The following is a 17946-nucleotide window of genomic DNA, read 5'->3' as shown; positions in this document are numbered from 1 at the left end:
ACAGCTGCACCAATCTCTATTTAAATCCAAAGGGCAGTACCTTGGGCTAGCTGGGCATATGCCTTGTGCATCCCAAGACAAACAAAGGCACCAATCCTGATGAGGCTTGGATGTCCCCTGGTACCTGCAGGAGGCCATAAGATCTCAGCTCCCTCTGTCTCAAACCTGGCTACCTTTCCAGGTGGAATAACTCAGATGTAATGATCTGTTCCTGTCACAATTTGAGAGTGGGCTTTTCTCCTGTTAAAAATTTATTCTGAACAAAATTGGTTTATGAAAATGCCTCCAGTTGCTCATTGGCAGAGAAAAAAGACAGATCTGCCTGGTAGGTTGCTTTTGTTGGTGATGTGTGTTTATTTTTTGGTTTGCTTAATATACTGCCTGAAGCCCCTTTCCTCAGGGCTCTTTGATGCTGGTTCCTTTCCCTCATTGCCTGCACCAGCTGCCTCATCTACCCACATGTTCTCAAATCTCTTACCCGTCAGCCCCCACAACCTGATTTGCCCCCATTACCCTGAACGCCACGGCCAGGAAGTACTTGCCTCATGGAGGTCTCAGGGGGCCTGGAAAGCATTGCCCACCTCAAATCACACCTGGACCAGTGGGAAGGGATGAAGGAGGAAGAGGAAGAGGAGAAGGAGGAATAAAGAGGCTACAAATGTTACTGTTCTGAAGCTCTCCCCACCACCACTGCTGCCACCATCACTACTCCCCACCCCAGCCGGTTTTATGGACTCAGAAGGTCCTCATAGCCCTGTAATATATGCACACCTACAATGAGGAACTGGAAAGGCTTGGGAGGGTTCTTGTAAATTGCCATTCTCTGAAGCTTTCTCTTGGGAAGAAATTCTGAATGCTTGGCTTAGTCCCAGCCCTGTCTTCAATGCTAATGTTGCTTCTCTTTACACACTTACAACTATACCTGGTTTTAATAGCCTGTAAGTTACTAGAATCTGGAAAAGAATATAAAGTTTTAATATTAAAAATGCCACTAGCAAAGAAAAATAACATTGTAGATATGCATCTATTACCATGGCTATATCATTAAATGAGAAAAACTGGTTACTAAATGTAACCATATACACATAAACAGAGGAATAACTGGGAGAATAAACAGAAAGTATTAGCAACTGTTAGAGAGTTAGACAACCAAGTGGGTGGATTATTTCTGTTTCTCTTTGCTTGTCTGTATGTTTTATATTGAAAAATATGTAACTTTGTAATTAAACATAAAAAAGATAAATAAAAAAGTAGAAACTTCCTTTAGAAAAAAATCAGAAGGAAGGTTGAGTAACTCCAGTTTTTTTAATTCCTCTTGTGTGTATGCTAGAAATGCAGCCTACCTGGGTTCACATCTTGCCGCCTCCACTTGAATGATCCTCTCTAAGCCTGATGCCTCATCTGGAAAATATTAACAGTAACTCTATAGAGCTGTTTCAAAGATTAAGCGAGGTATTCCTTGTAAAAGCGTGCCTTCAATAAATGGTAGTTATTATCAGTTATTCTTGTATGTTTGTCTTTATAGCATAGGTTTAAAACCTTACAAATACTTTTCCAAATCTTTTCGTGAAGGCAAAATAGTCTTGTGAAATTTGCATACATTCCTCCTATATGCAAATTCATCACATGCTCCCTCTTCTTTCAGCGTAGACAAATGCTGGCTTCCCCAGCAGCAAGCACACTCCTGAGGCCCACCCTGCTCACAGTGTCACAGAAACAAAAGAAAGGGAGAAGAGAAAGGAAGTTGATTCTGCTTCTCTTAATCTGGGCAAGTTGACTTGTGTTGAAATTAATTATTGGAAGACATGGTAATAAATGGTTTGCTTTCAGAATCAATACTGGGCAGACAAGAAAGCTTTCCTCTGGAATAGCTTTCCCTGTTTCCTTTCTAAACCATGCCAATGCTCTCTGAGAGACATTAACTTTATTCTTCCTATTGGTGTGTTACTCTCACTGTGCAAGGTAAAATATGTTGTGAAAATTTGTGAAACTTGAGTGATTCCACTCTTTCTGAGGAGGGCCACTAGGCAGAGAATCCTTTAGAAGGGAGAGTCTGTTCTCACTTGGCTCATAGTGTCTCTACTTCTTTCTCCCTTTTCTGGGGCCCCATGGCAGGCTCAGCTCCAGCCCAGTGACACACACCAAATGGAATCGCACATCTCCCTGACAGACTTGTCCTCCATGTCAGATTCCACTGGCAGCCAACGCAGCCTTGCCCTGGTACTCAGTTTCCATAACTACAATTTTGTCCTGTTCCTAAGAGCCAGCCATTACCTTACCAGGTACCCCAAGAATACTGCATCTGAATTGCAGCCCAGCGGCTACAGCCCGGCTACCTGTTAAAAGCCTCCCAGGTGCAAACTGTCCAGCCTCCACCTTGGGTCGCTGAACATCACTGGCTCCTGGATGCCCAGCTGCTGGGTGTTCCCTGCCCCTAGGCAGGATATACCATTACTTTATTGGCTTTCCTTGTTTGACTGGTCAAATAGGGCACCCATCTCTTCCATAACACTTAACGCTTGATGATGTTTGTCGGTACCTGCAGCTGATCTGTCCTTTTGGCACCTGGCCATCTCAAAGCACAGGCCTACTCTTTCCCACATAGCTAAGTAGACCACACCACGCTGAATCTTGAGAGATGACAGCATGGGACTCAACAGCTTTGCCTGGAAGGGAGTGAAGCTTAAATATATTCTATTACCAGCCACAGGCACCAACATGATCACCATTTGCTGCCACAGAGACCGCCATTTATGGAGCATCTCCTGAGAATCAAATTCTCGATTAGGTACTTTCCATATATTATTTCTAATCTCCACATCACTCTTCAGGGTAGGTGTCACTCTCATTTTAGAGAGAAGAACTCTGGGGCTCAGAGAACTTAAGTGATTATCACAAGGCCCAGGGCCAAAAGTGGAAAAAACAGACTGACCCCAAATGCTATGCTTTGCTTCACTATATCATATGTCCCAGTAGAGGGGAAATCAGAACTAAAGGGAACATCTCATATGGAGATAGGGGACTACTAGGGGGGTAGATTTTTGAAAGCTAGGACATTTCATTAGTGATAGCTTAATTTTAGCAAAAGGTAAAAGGAAAGGGATGAAATAACTATCTGGTCTGGGCCAAGTATAGTCCATCATTTTGTGCTAGAACATAGAAATGAAGACTCAGGCCAGATACCGGCCAAATCAATTGTTAAATAGGCCAAGCTTCAGCAAAGAGCAGAGCCAGCTGTCACCAATCATTCTTACATGTGCTTCAGATATACCAGAGGACAGGCAGAGAAGGGCAAAAGTCAGTCATATGTGGCCTGAGGCTGCATAGACACCTTTTGGGTTAAAAAGATGTCATGGAGGACCTTGAAGGTGACCCTTCATGATAGTCTGACAGAAATCTTAAAGGCAAGGAGGAAAAAAGTATCACTTAGGGGTCCTACAGCCACAGTGCTAATGTGCAGCTAGCTGTCTGAGGGATGACCCAGACCCACACATGGAAAAAGGGCTAGGAACTGGCTCTGGGATGGAAATGAGGACCCCACCAGGCCTGATCCCAGAGACATCCAAGATTCTTTTGAATCAAGAGACTCCACAGCAGGGTGGTTGACAGCCTGGACTCTGGAGCCAGACTACTAGGGCTTGAATCTGAGCTCCACCACTCACTAGGTCTATCAACTTGAGCTACTCATTTAGTCTCTGTGCATCAAATTCCCTATCTATAAATGAGAATTAGAAATATATATTAATAACTCATGGGATGTTTGAGAAATAAATAAGTTAACATAAGAAAAATAATTCAAACAGTGCCCAGCACACAGAAAGTACTCAGTAGGTGTTATTATTGTTGTTGTTATTAAGGCCATTTCCTTCTCAAAAAGGAGAAGGAAAAAAATGGCAACCAGTGAACATACTATATTGAATCAAAAGCAGTCTGTGACTGGACGAGTTGTCTTGGACTCAAAATCAGTATGCTGACTACAAAGTCAATATACAGTATACCACTTCTGTCTAATTTTTGTTTTGTTGTTGCCTGTCAGATCTCTTTGGAAAAGGCCAATCTTACCTGTAATAACAGCGAGTTTTTAAAAAGAAAAATAAAAAGACTTCCTTCCATTTCAGCAAACGGAGTGAGAAGGTTAAAGCCTCCTCAGGTAGTCAGGCTCAGTGTGATGATAATGATCCCAGCTGGATAAATCATGGAAACTTAGTGGGGCTGGGAAAATGGACACAGTAAGGACTGCCATTTCTTCTTGTCAAGAGTGGTTTCCTATAGCTTCATCTGAATTCTTTTTTAGCTTTCTTTAATTAAAAAAATACAAAGAGTCCAAAGAACTCACTCAAAATTTGACTCAAAAGATGCTTCCTCCAAAGTGCCAGACCCTGGGCTGGGGCTAATCAGGGTGACCCCCAGCACAGGGCAGTCTTGCAAATTCTATCAGGATAGTACTCAGATATGTTCCAGGTTATGTGGTTCTGGAGCCTGTGTTCTTATAAATATTCATCTGATCTACCTCTCTTATCATTCTTAGAGTTGAGAGGGACCTCAGAGATCATCTGGCCTGATATCCGCCCAACAAAGGCATTCGTTCCATAGCACTCATTCGTTTATCTTTCAAGAATCCATTGCATGTCAGGGTCAACACTGTGCTAGGCATTGGTTTAAAAAGACTGAGACAAAATTACTGCTCTGAGGAAGGTCACAGTCCACCCAGATAGTGAGGATAGCATAAAACTGATTATGGCACTGTGCTAACTACCATAATAGAGATATGACCAGAGTAACTAGGTGACTAGAAAAGGGGCACCCAATCCAAACCAAGGAGGCCACTGAGGGCTTCCTAGAAGAGGTATACTTGAGACAAGTGTTTGAAGGTGATAGGAGCTGGTCAGTTAAAGGAGTGAGAAGGATTAAGGAGACAGCATTGAGACTTGAGAGCATGGCATGCTCAGGAAAACTCCAGGACAACAGAAATACAAGGTGGGATAGAGGGAACACAGGAAGGGTAAAAGATAAAGCCAAACAAAGTAATGGGCAGGTCATAAAGGGTTTATATTATCAAGAGTTTGAACTTTATCCTGATGGGGAGCCATCTATAGGTTCCATAACCATTGGAGATCATGAGGATGAGATTGCATTTGAGGAAAGCCACTGTTGTGGCAGCATGAGGATAGATTTAAGACAATGGCTGGAGTCAGGGAAAACAGAAGGATATTGCAGTATTCCAAGCAAGAGATAATGAGACTCTGATCTAAGGCAGTGGCAATGGGGATGGAAGGAAAGAAACACACGAAAGAGGCAGAATCAATAAGACTTTGCAATAGTCTCAATGATGAGGAAGAGCAAGAGAAGAATCAAGAATGACTCCCAAGATTCTGGCTCAAGCAAGTCAGTGGTTGGTGGCCTTCACTGGTATAACAAATGCAGGAATAAGAGCACACCGGAAGGGGTGGGAGGTGATATAATAAACTTTGGACACACTGAGTTTAGGAACCCTCTGAAAATTGCAATAGAGGTGTCCATAGAGCCAATGGGTTTATAAATATCGAAACCAGGGGTGAAACCAGAGATGAGACATGGATTTGGAAGCCATCAGAGTAGGGGTGGCTGCTGAGACTGAGAGAGAGTTTAAATTGTTCAGGGAGTGTGTATAAAGTGAGAAGAGAAGATCTGAGGAACAAATCCTGGGGAAAAGGGAAAAGAGTTTAATCAGGACCAGCCAGAAAGTCATAAGGAAACCAAGAGAGCACGATGTCAAGGAAGGCTTGGAGAAAGAGGGCTTTAAAAGGCGGAAGTGGGTGACAGGATCAAATGCTTCAGAGCAGTCAATTAAGACATGTTAAGTGGCCAGGTGTGGTGGCCCACACCTGTAAATCCCAGCATTTTGGGAGGCCAAGGTGGGCAATCACCAGAGGTCAGGAGTTCAAGACCAGCCTGGCTAACATGGCAAAACTCTGCCTCTACTACAAATACAAAAATTAGCTGGGCGTGGTGGCGGGCACCTGAAATCCCAGCTACTCAGGAGGTTGAGGCAGGAGAATCGCTTGAACCTGGGAGGCACAGGTTGCAGTGAGCCAAAATCATGCCATTGCACTCCAGCCTGGGTGACAAGAGAGAAACTCTGTCTCAAAAAAAGAAAAAAAAAAAAAAAGAAAAGAAAAAAAAAAGAAAAATCTGTTCAGTGTCTTTTGGATTTAGCAATAAATAATAAAATTAGCAAATAAAAACCAGAGACTCCTGTTGGAGTCCCTGGTAAGATTAACCACAGTGGGCCAGAGAAAACAAAAGCCAATGGCAGGGGTCAAGGGGAATGGAGGAGGTGAGGAAGTAGAGGCGGCAAATATAAACTCCTCTATCAAGAACTTGGACTACAAAGGGAAGGAGAAACAGAGAGGAAAGTAGAGTTCAGAGAAGCTGTTCTTGGTGGCTTGTATTTGTATTAATTTGTTTTTAAGATGGGAGAGGCTGGGTGCGGTGGCTTACGCCTGTAATCCCAGCACTTTGGGAGGCCAAGGCAGGTGGATCATTCAAGGTCAGGAGTTCGAGACCAGCCTGGCCAACATGGTGAAACCCCGTCTCTACTGAAAATATAAAAATTAGCAGGGTGTAGTGGCTCACGCTTTTGATCCCAGCTACTTGGAGGGCTGAGGCAGGAGAATCGCTTGAATCTGGGGGGCAGAGATTGCAGTGAGCCAAGGTTGCACCACCGCACTCCAGCCTGGGTGACAGAGCGAGACTGTCTCAAAAAAAAAAAAAAAAGATGGGAGAGAGTTGAAGGTGTTTAATCCTAAGGAAAAAAAGGTTGCCTGTATCGGAAAACCTCCAGTGGGAAGAAGCACACTACATCACAAGGCACTTCACTCTGTTTTGGACAGCTCATAAAAAAGCAACCCATGGTTAGAAGTTACATCTGAATTAAGCGAAAATTGGCTTCACTATACTTTTTATTCTTATTTCATCTATAGGAAGCCTTCAATTATCAAACCCATTACCCCCGCCTTGATAAAAATAAAAGATATTGACAAAATACACCACAATTGTTGGAAGGCTACCATGATTGTGAAGCTGAAGTAACTGGATATGTTCCATTTCAAGTAAATAATGTTTTATGGAAGGCGGGAGTGATGGCCAAATGTCCAACAATGATAGACTGGATTAAGAAAATGTGGCACATCCGGCTGCCACCCCGTCTGGGAGGAAGTGAGGAGCACCTCTGCCCGGCTGCCCCGTCCGGGAGATGAGGAACACCTCTGCCCGGCCGCCCCGTCTGGGAGGTGAGGAGCGCCTCTGCCTGGCCGCCACCCCGTCTGGGAGGAAGTGAGGAGCGTCTCTGCCCGGCTGCCCCATCTGGGAAGTGAGGAGCGCCTCTGCCCGGCCGCCCCGTCTGGGAAGTGAGGAGCGCCTCTGCCTGGCCGCCACCCCGTCTAGGAAGTGAGGAGCGTCTCTGCCCGGCTGCCCCATCTGGGAAGTGAGGAGCGCCTCTGCCCGGCCACCCCGTCTGGGAGGTGAGGAGCGCCTCTGCCCGGCCGCCCTGTCTGGGAGGTGAGGAGCGCCTCTGCCTGGCCGCCACCCCGTCTGGGAGGAAGTGAGGAGCGTCTCTGCCCGGCCGCCCAGTCTGGGAGGTGAGGAGCGCCTCTGCCTGGCTGCCACCCGGCTGGGAGGAAGTGAGGAGCGTCTCTGCCCGGCCGCCCCGTCTGGGAGGTGAGGAGCGCCTCTGCCCGGCCGCCCTGTCTGGGATGTGAGGAGCGCCTCTGCCCGGCCGCCCCGTCTGGGAGGTGAGGAGCGTCTCTGCCCGGCCGCCCCGTCTGGGAAGTGAGGAGCGCCTCTGCCCGGCGGCCCCGTCTGGGAAGTGAGGAGCGCCTCTGCCCGGCCGCCCTGTCTGGGAGGTGTACCCAACAGCTCCGAAGAGACAGCGACCATCGGGAGCGGGCCATGAGGACGATGACGGTTTTGTTGAAAAGAAGGGGGGGAAGTGTGGGGAAAGGAAGGAGAGATCAGATTGTTGCTGTGTCTGTGTAGAAAGAGGTGGGCATAGGAGACTCCATTTTGTTCTGACTAGGAGAAGTTCTTCTGCCTTGGGATGCTGTTGATCTATGGCCTTTCCCCCAGCCCCGTGCTCTCTGAAACATGTGCTGTGTCAACTCAGGGTTAAATGGATTAAGGGCGGTGCAAGATGTGCTTTGTTAAACAGATGCTTGAAGGTAGCATGCTCTTTAAGAGTCATCACCACTCCCTAATCTCAAGTACCCAGGGGCACAAACACTGCAGAAGGCCGCAGGGTCCTCTGCCTAGGAAAACCAGAGACCTTTGTTCATGTGTTTATCTCCTGACCTTCTCTCCACTATTATCCTATGACCCTGCCACATCCCCCTCTCTGAGAAACACCCAAGAATGATCAATAAATACTAAAAAAAAAAAAAAAAAAAAAAGGAATTGAATTAATTTAAATCTAACTAGCCACAGGCAGCTAGTGGCCACCATATTGATGGAGTAGTTCTAAATTTTCTCCTATCTCCAATGTTTGATTGTGTCACATCTTGTTTATTAAACTATAGTTTAATAAATAAATACTCTTTTCCAAAAGAGTACTCTGTCTTCTACCCTGCAAGAATGTGACTACTCTCAACTGTAGCCACCTGACTCCAGTGGGAGCTGCCCTTTCTTTTGTAAGTGCCACCCTACACCCTGTTGACTGATCATCATTTCAAAAGGAAACCCTCTCCATTCTCCCTTTCCCGTAGACCCTGGCAACCACCAATCCACGTTCTGTCTCTATGAATTTACCTATTCCAGATATTTCACACAAATGGAATTGCACAATACGCGAAAAAAAAAAAAAAAAAAAGAAAATGTGGCACATATACATCATGGAATACTATGCAGCCATAAAAAAGGATGAGTTCATGTCCTTTGTAGGGACATGGATGAAATTGGAAATCATCATTCTCAGCAAACTATCACAAGGACAAAAAACCAAACACTGCATATTCTCACTCGTAGATGGGAATTGAACAATGAGAACACATGGACACAGGAAGGGGAACATCACACTCTGGGGACTGTTGTGGGGTGGGGGGAAGGGGGAGGGATAGCATTAGGAGATATACTTAATGCTAAATGACGAGTTAATGGGTGCAGCACACCAGCATGGCACATGTATACATATGTAACTAACCTGCACATTGTGCACATGTACCCTAAAACTTACAGTATAATAATAATAATAAAAGAAAAAAATAAAAAATAAATAAAGATCCTTCATTTTGTTCAAATTTAAATAAATAAATAAATAATAAAAAATAAAAATATATTTTCCAGAATTAGGCACAATTTTCCACATGTGATCTAAACAGTGACAATATAATTATTATTTCTCTGGTTTAGATATTATATTTTAATTTATATTATCACTCAAAAGCCTTTAACATTCCTCTCTGCTCTAAGAATAAAGTCTAAATCCTTGCATCTACAGGTCAAAGTTCTTGCGAGTTTATACACAAACTACACTTTTTGAACTTTTCTACAATGATTCACATTCTACCACATAGAACCCTTTGCTCTAACCTACTTAACTGATTTCATTTACAGTATCACAGATTTTTCCAGGAGATTCCAGGGAGCTTGAGGATTCCCACTATGACCATAGTTTTCCTTTAGCAGAATTGAAATAATCTCAGAACAGCATTTTCCATGTCTCCCATTTGATGGGGCAGACTACAGTCCTCTCCACAAACATGATGGTTCATTTCTGTGTTCCTCTTATCTTCATTGTTTCTGCATAAGGTTCCACCCTCAGGTTTGTAGATTTCATATAGACGTGAAGCATCCTGATACATTGTCACTCTTCCCATTAGAACAAGTCCTTTCAACAAAGAATCCTCTTCTATTGCCATTTTCTAGTTATAAGCTCAATATCCTGAGGTCTCAGGACTACCTATTATATGTATCCTCTTGTGTTAAAAGTTTAAGTGCACTACTTGTTACACATGCCTTTTGTTGGTTTATTTATACAGAAGCCTAAAAATATTGTTTGCAACCTGTATTCTTGGTATTTTTTGAAACCTAAGGTTATCTAAGCACATTTTATTTATAACACTCTTTTTCTATGTCACCTGTGTAAAGCCTGACATATCTGATTTTGGCTTCACTGGGTTATTTTCTCCCTCTACTTTAAAATTCATTTAAATCTTTCTATATAGATCATCAAGGTTTCTGCCAACGTATATCCTTCCCAGTCCTCACAAGATGCACTCCATCCCTTGCCAGAAGCCCATCATCCTGGCTCTGTAGAACACAGTCCAGAAAACTTTTTAAACACCATCTACATAGGCAGGCATTTGTTTCTCAAAGCTTCCCTTCTTTGCTGTAGTTACTGCCATCACATGGAACAAGAGATAAAAACGCCACCTGTGCTTTCAAATCTTTCAGTTTGTTACTCAGAACTTATGTCATTAGGAATAAAGCCCCAATTTCTTCTGAATGTGCCATTTGTTCCCCAAAGGAAGCAGCAAATGTGGGTGACAGTTCATGGGGTTAATAAAAGGTTCATGGTAGGCTCTCTATAATACCTTGGATATTGGCTCCTGCCCTCTCCCAATTTTCTACATCATATCCACACAAAGTGACCTTCAGAACCCCTGACTGGAAGTTATCCACAAGATATAACATCTTTTTTCATCCTCAGTGTGATTACTGATGGTCTCCCATCAGCTCATACCAATAACTTCTCCCTAGTGCTCCAGGGAGGGAAGGTTCTGAATCCACCCCAACGGGAAACGTGTCATGCAAGATCCAAAGGGCAAGACTATCCTTTATTTCTCTGCTGCTTCACATTCCTCCACTTGCCCACTTCATGACATTAATTTTTCTGCATTTTCCTGGCTTTCTTCCTCACTATTTTTTTTTCACTTGCCTAAGAATCTTTCATCCTTGCTAAGAACCTAGAGTGTGAAAAAGCATCTATTTAAGCTCTCCCACCTTTTCCTTCTGCTTGCATTTGCAGCTGCTATAATTGGTCATCATCTCTGGCAAGAAGAGAAAGAAGGAACTTACTTTGAAGGTCACTGCATCACCGCATATTAACTGAATTGCCAGATGATGTAGCTTTCACTAGAAATGCCCCTTGAAAATCCTAAAGGAGCAAACATTATGCCTCCTTTCTTGCCACAGAATTTCTTAGAGGATTAGAACATGTTTGATGCATTTTTTAAAATTAGATTTTGAGTTCCTCAAGGCAGAAACTGTGGAACTCTAACTTTTCACAGTGCCCAACACAGAAACTTGATGGGAAATGAAAATTGATGAGGGCTATTGTCCAACTCTGAGGGCACAGACTTTCCATCTCTGTGGATTATCCTATTTTATTTTGCCCTTATTACTATGGTAGGTTTGCTGATTGTACTCAGAGTATCTTCGGTGGGCAAGGTCACTGATAAATCCACTAAAATGCCTTCCCTCTATTCTTACCTATTTTTAATGATTTTTTTTTATAGTTCCAGTTTTACTAAGTCAACAAAGTATCAAGATAGCACAATGCAGTTGCCTACAGAGTTCAGAACATTTGTCATCATTGACTCTTTCTCTTACCACTTGTTTGGATTATCCATTCATTCTGTTAATTCTTCTTTCATAATAGCTCTTATTTTTTATTGTTATACTTTCAGTTCTGGGGTACGTGTGCACAACGTGCAGGTTTGTTACATAGGTATACATGTGCCATGTTGGTTTGTCACACCCATCAACCCGTCATTTATATTAGGTATTTCTCCTAATGCTATCCCTCCCCCAGCCCCCTACCCCACAACAGGCCCCATTGTGTGATGTTCCCCTCCCTGTGTCCATGTGTTCTCATTGTTCAATTCCCACTTATGAGTGAGAACATGCGGTGTTTGGTTTTCTCTTCTTGTGTTACTTTGCTGAGAATGATGGTTTCCAGTTTCAGAATGATTTTTTTTAAGTGTGTTCTAGTCAAGTTTGATAAAAAAACAAAACAAAACAAAACAAAAAAATCACAAGGGTTGGATAGAGAAACAAGTAACCAGAGATTACTGAATAAAGTACTTAATTGTGCCCATGTTTTTCTATTTCTTTAAGTCTTTCTTTAAATTGCTCTTTCAAAAATGTTACACTAATGCTACTTAATATGTCTAGCTGCTTAAATGTGATTTGGTGCTCTGAGGCTTTAGATAATATATATTTGAACATAAACGCTTGCTAATTTTTCACTAAATTAGTGTACAGAAAATCTGGCATTTTAGATAATGAGGCCATAAAGCAGACCACTAACAGAGCAGGCACAGCTGTTATGTAAACCACAGGCACTTGAATACTCGCCTACCTCGTAATAGCAAATATCTCAGGACAATATAACAGTACCACATTCTATTCCACCACCTGGGCAGACATGGACACATCTATCCCCTGACAGCCATCCTATTATGAGCAGGAACTCCATCTTACACTTGTTTATATTCTTGATGACACTTAGTGTCTCTTAAAATATGTGTCTCTTAAAAACTACTCGGTGGCCTGAGTCATTTGGTGAGATTATAGGCAAACTGAGTCCATTATTTGACTAAGGACCAGGAAGGGTTCCCACCAGTGCCCAGGTCTTCTATTTGAGCACGCACAACCTCAGCAGCTTGGACTAGAAAACTGTAGACACAGATCCCCTGGTGTATCCCTTTCTGGGCCTTCACTCTGAATGTTGGATTCCTCCCTAGGGAGGCTGTCATGACTGCAAAGCCTTTCCCCAGTCAGCTCAGCTTCTATGTCAGCCATTCAAAGAGTGCCATCTGCAGGATGAACTGAGGACTCAAATATTTAATTCATCTTCAAATGGCATTTGAAGAATTTGTTTAAAATTTGTTCAAGAGCTATTAAACACAAAAGTTAAAGTTTAATGAAGGATAATGGATTGCCACATAAATTCTTCAAAGATATCATTTACGTCTATTTTAATAGCTGCCCTAAATGTCTTTACTACAAAGACTGACCACTGGTAAGAATCACAGATGCCTCCACTATCCCAAGGGTGGAAATGTATTTGTTCAGGGGCTTTACACTGCCTCAACCCCTCCCCGTGGGTAGCCATTCCCTCTGTTGAGGGCTTGCTTTTCCTTGCAGAAGGACAAATTTCCAGGAGCTGTGACAGATGTAATAGCTGTCTTTCTGCTTTCATTCAAGACAATTTTTTGAACCTAAATACAGAGAATGGGTGCTCAGAATTCCTTTCTCATTATCAGCCTCAGGTAAAGGAATCCTAAATGATAAGGCTGAAAGAGGTCCCTTCACAGAATCATGATCCTTTAGAGTATTGCTTATAAGTTACCCCAGGCTCCTACCCCACAGCATATATAGCCTTCCTGAACACATCTCATAAACAGCAACCCAAAGAACAAGAGTGTCCATGCTTTGGCTTTCTGTCATTGCTCTTCTTACTCGAGAACTTTTCAGTTCCTGATTAAATCCACTCCTCTTCTCCCAGTGGCCCTCATCTAATTGAGAGCAGAAGCAAGAGAGAAAGAAGAACACTTTCCTGCCTAGATTACCCCGTTTTCACCACCTAAACATGGCAATCATGTTGTACAGAACAAAGCAGGTCTCAGACAGGCTGCTACTGACAGTCAACCTGCCTTCATTATGGTCAGCATTGGTTTTCCTATGTGGACTAACAAGCCCAGGATGCTGGGCCGCTCAGTCTCCCAGAGTGGGGATGAAGGAATAAGGCAGGATTAATTCCACAACTACAAGATCCAGCTCTGGAGGCTAATTTCAGGGTAATGGGATGGCTCACAAACCCTAGGTAAAGTGCTCCCTTTGTAGCTCACATCTGCTTTTCTCCTTTCCAGAGCAAACATGCCTCCTAAAAGCATGAGCCTTTTGGAAGTTAGAACTCTGTCTTCTCTTTCAAAAAAAAATGCAGTCTTATCAGAAAGCAGAGTCAGGGAGATGTGGATTATGCCAGTGGATTACTCATTGGAATGGCCAGAGGAAATTTGTAATGGATGTCAATAAGCGTGGCAACATCCCCCACCCTCACTCCCTTTCTCTTTGTCCCACACTTCCCATAAGCAAATGGGCACCCAGAAATGAATTTTATGCCCACTTCCTATACCTCAATAAGGAGGGACAGCATGGAATTAGGATAAGAACATGACTCTGGAATCCAACAGACCTGGGTTTGAATCTCAGCAGAGCCCCTGACAAGATGGATGACTTGGACACATGGAAGAACTTTCTAAGCCTCAGTGTTGTCTTCTATAAAACAAGGCAAATACTACCTATCATTCAGAATTGGTATAAGACAAGTTATATAATGGAAACATAAGCTCTCAAAACTGTGTCCATTCTTTCTTTAGCAAGAATTTAAATTCATGCGTCTTTGCTGCTGATGGAAAGGCATTGTCTCACGTGAAAGGAATACCAAGCGTCAGTGAGAAGGTGGAGGAACAGTTGGGAAAAATGGGACTGGGATGGCCATGGGTCTTGAATGGTTGTAACAAAATGCAAAAACTGTGGCCTATAACCAAAACATGGGCCTATAACCAAGGTTAGCATTGCCTCTGAGGCTATATCAGGCAGAGGGCAAGGAAGATTGAGCTGGGTCAGGGCTATGGGTGGCTTTGGGGATGTCCTTTCTAAGTGAGGAGTGCTGAGCCATAGGACAGCCCACAGGCAGAAGCACCAAGGCTATGGGATGGCCCTATTCCAACAGACCACCCCACGTATTACAACCTCCACTCTCAGCAGTCAGGGGATACTTGTGGCCCTCTCCCATCCTTTGGCCCCTAACAGACTAGAGAGGAATGACCCAGGGCCAGATATTGTGGATCTGTGCTGCATCTTGTCCATCATAAGGTGCATTGGGACCTGTGTCTATTACATTGGCAAAGTCCACCTCATTCTGCAGAAGGTCCTCATTGGCTATGAGGCTTTCTCTTTTTTTATTCTGGTAAAATATACACAATATAACACAATTCTAACCATTTTAAAGTGTATAGTTTAGTGGTATTAAGTACATTCACAGTGTTGTGGTGCAAGCATCACCATCATCCATCTCTAGAACTCTTCATCTTGCAAAACTGAAACTATGTTATCAATTAAATCAGGGGTGTCCAACCTTTTGGCTTCCCTGGGCCACATTGGAAGAAGTCTTGGGCCACATATAAAATATACTAATGATAGCTGATGAGCTAAAAAAAAATTGCAAAAAAAATCATAATGTTTTAAGAAAGTTTACCAGTTTGTGTTGGGCCATATTCAAAGCCATCATGGGCCACATATTGCCCATGGGCCATGGGCTGGATAAGCTTGCATTAAACAATAGCTCCCCATTCCTCCCTTCCCCCAGCCTCTGACAACCACCATTCTACTTTCCATCTCCATGAATTTCACTACTCTAGGTATAAATAGAATCATAAAATATTTGTCCTTTTTGTGACTGGCTTATTTCACTTAGTATAATGTCTTCAAGGTTCCTCCATGTTGTAGCATATGTTAGATTCCCTGCCTTTTTAAGGCTAAATAATATTCCATTATATGAATAGAACACATTTTGTTTATCCATGCATCCGTCAATGGACACTGGAGTTGCTTCCACCTTTTGAATATTGTGAAAATGTGAGTATAAATATCTGTTTGATGGCTCGGCACAGTGGCTCATGCCTGTAATCCCTGCACTTTGGGAGGCTGAGGTGGGTGGATCACTTGAGGTCAGGAGTTCGAGACCAGCCTGGCCAACGTGGTGAAACCCCATCTCTACTAAAAATACAAAAAATTACCCGGGTGTGGTGGCAGGTGCCTATAATCCTAGCTACTCAGTAGGCTAAGGCAGGAGAATCACCTGAACCCAGGAGGCAGAGGTTGCAGTGAGTCATGATCACATCACTGCACTCCAGCTTGGGCAACAGAGCGAGACTCTGTCTCGAAAAAAAAAAAAAAATCTGTTTGAGTCCCTGCTTTCAATTCTGTTAGGGATACACCCTGAAGTGGAATTGCTGGATCTATGGTACTTCTATTTTTAATTTGTGAGGACCCTCCACACTGTTTTCCACAGTGGCTGCACCATTTTACATTCTCATCAACAGTGCACAAGGGTTCTATATGAGGCTTTCTTTATCCCACAGGTGGGGTCCAATCCACCCATATTCCCTGGGCTCAGATCACCGCTGACATGGTCTTTCTGGCTCCTAGAAGGCCTCTCATTTTTCAGCATATGCTTGCAGCTCCCCTAGAGATGCAGTAATGCTCCATGACTTTCCTGTTCTTGCTTGGTTGTTGACATGCCATCTCTTTTTGCACCCATAGCACATAGTCTGTCTGGGGCTGGGAGCCTCCCTGGGTGAGGCCCAGGGCTCTGTACAACGCCCAAAGTAGGGCCCACATTGAGGGCTGTCTGCCTGGTGGGATCGAAGTCAGCTCTGGCTAAAGCGGTGATATGGCAAAACCTAGCTCTGTCATCCTCACTCCTTCAGCAGCACCCACCCCTCTGTCCCATATGGGCACCCTTCCTGCCTTATTCCTCATTATTTTGTTTTACATGGCAGCTGATCACACCTGATAAAATAACTGGAGAGCAGTATTTCATCTCGAAAATGAAAATTTTCAGGACCCATTTGGAAAACTCCCCAATGCAGAAATATAACAGAGTTAGGATAATATTTTTGAGGTGGAGGCTCTGAACAAAAACACTTTGAAACAATTATACTATTAGACAAATGGTCAGGGCCTGTCATATAACATCTTTGTATAAATTCAAAAACGGTACCCTTTTTGGATCAGGTGTGCAGCTCAGCTAAAAGACTGAACATTATATAAATGGCAGTTTAAATATTGTACAAATGACACCAAGGCAGATTCTCTGGGCACATTCAGCCCTGTGAGCACATGGTTGGTGAGTAGGTGCCACCTATTTCTCCAGGTCCTGGAAGGTATCTGGCTTTGTAAATAGAGCTGGGACTGATTTTTAGCTCTCACTCACTGGCAGTGACAATCATAAGCAGTAGCCCTGGGGTGATGAGGAATCTAATAATGTCATTCCCTCCTGCCAGCACCACCTTGTGGACAAGGCATTTTCAGATCACACCAGCAGGAAGATTTTTTTGAAAGACCATAAATGTGGGCATCTATTTTACCACTCACCTAGAATCCAAAAGCAGACAAAGGACTCCTTGCATCAGGCAGGAAGGCAGCCCAGCAGCCACAGGTTATCAACCTAGCATGCCTCACCAAACACCAAAGCCACAGCCCTGGTCTCTCTCATCTAGACACACACACACACACACACACACACAGCTTCTCACCTGAGCCACCTCTTCAAAGTCATCATGCCTTTTCTGCAGGGCCCGGGCTCGATGTAAGGACTTCCCAACTCCAGTGTGTTTGCTGAGAAAGGCCTCACCATGGTTTTCAATCCAGTCCAATACCTGGTCAAAGAAGGATAACAGCAACAATGACTTCCTAGCAGAAGGAAAGACAGGTGACAACATGTGCAACTGCTAGAGTCCTAACCACCCCCATATCCCATCCCAATTGTAAAGCAGCAGACCATGGAAATAGTCAATCTGCTGTGAGTCCATGGGATTTCATTACTGTCATTGGCAATATCATAGTCCCATCCTTACCTAAATTCAACTTACCCTTTTTGATCTCCATATTATCCTTCCATTACTTTTTCCATTTTCTTAGTTCATTATTTTAAACAAGCTACACAGACCATCACGCACAGTTTAACCCCCTCACCACTTCTACCCAATCACATAAAGATATTGGCAGGAAATTAGGTAGTAGCAGTTTGGGCAGTATCTTGGCCCTCATTACTCATCCGTCACGCTGCCATAAGAACACAAACAGCAATGGCAACCAGTCATGGGGATCCTGCCTCATTGTGCTCCTGGGACTCCCCTTCCTAATCTTGAAAGCAAAGTCCAGGGTAGTCAGTCCCCAGTT

General features: G+C 43.6%; 1 protein-coding gene across 25 annotated transcripts in view; it reads right to left on the bottom strand.

Annotated features, from left to right (window-relative positions):
• KALRN (kalirin RhoGEF kinase) overlaps positions 1–17946 on the bottom strand; it is a 700623-nt gene that overhangs the window by 362948 nt on the left and 319729 nt on the right. For all 25 annotated transcript variants that reach the window (XM_054480931.2, XM_054480928.2, XM_054480929.2 and 22 more), the window contains exon 10: positions 17301–17423. In XM_054480931.2, the coding sequence (XP_054336906.1) occupies positions 17301–17423 (123 nt within the window). The remainder of the gene's footprint in view (positions 1–17300; positions 17424–17946) is intronic.

Source organism: Pongo pygmaeus, chromosome 2 (genome assembly GCF_028885625.2).
Source record: "Pongo pygmaeus isolate AG05252 chromosome 2, NHGRI_mPonPyg2-v2.0_pri, whole genome shotgun sequence".
Taxonomy (NCBI): Eukaryota; Metazoa; Chordata; class Mammalia; order Primates; family Hominidae; genus Pongo; species Pongo pygmaeus.
The sequence above is the reverse complement of the archived record's forward strand: the minus strand, read 5'-3'. Positions and strand labels throughout refer to the sequence as shown.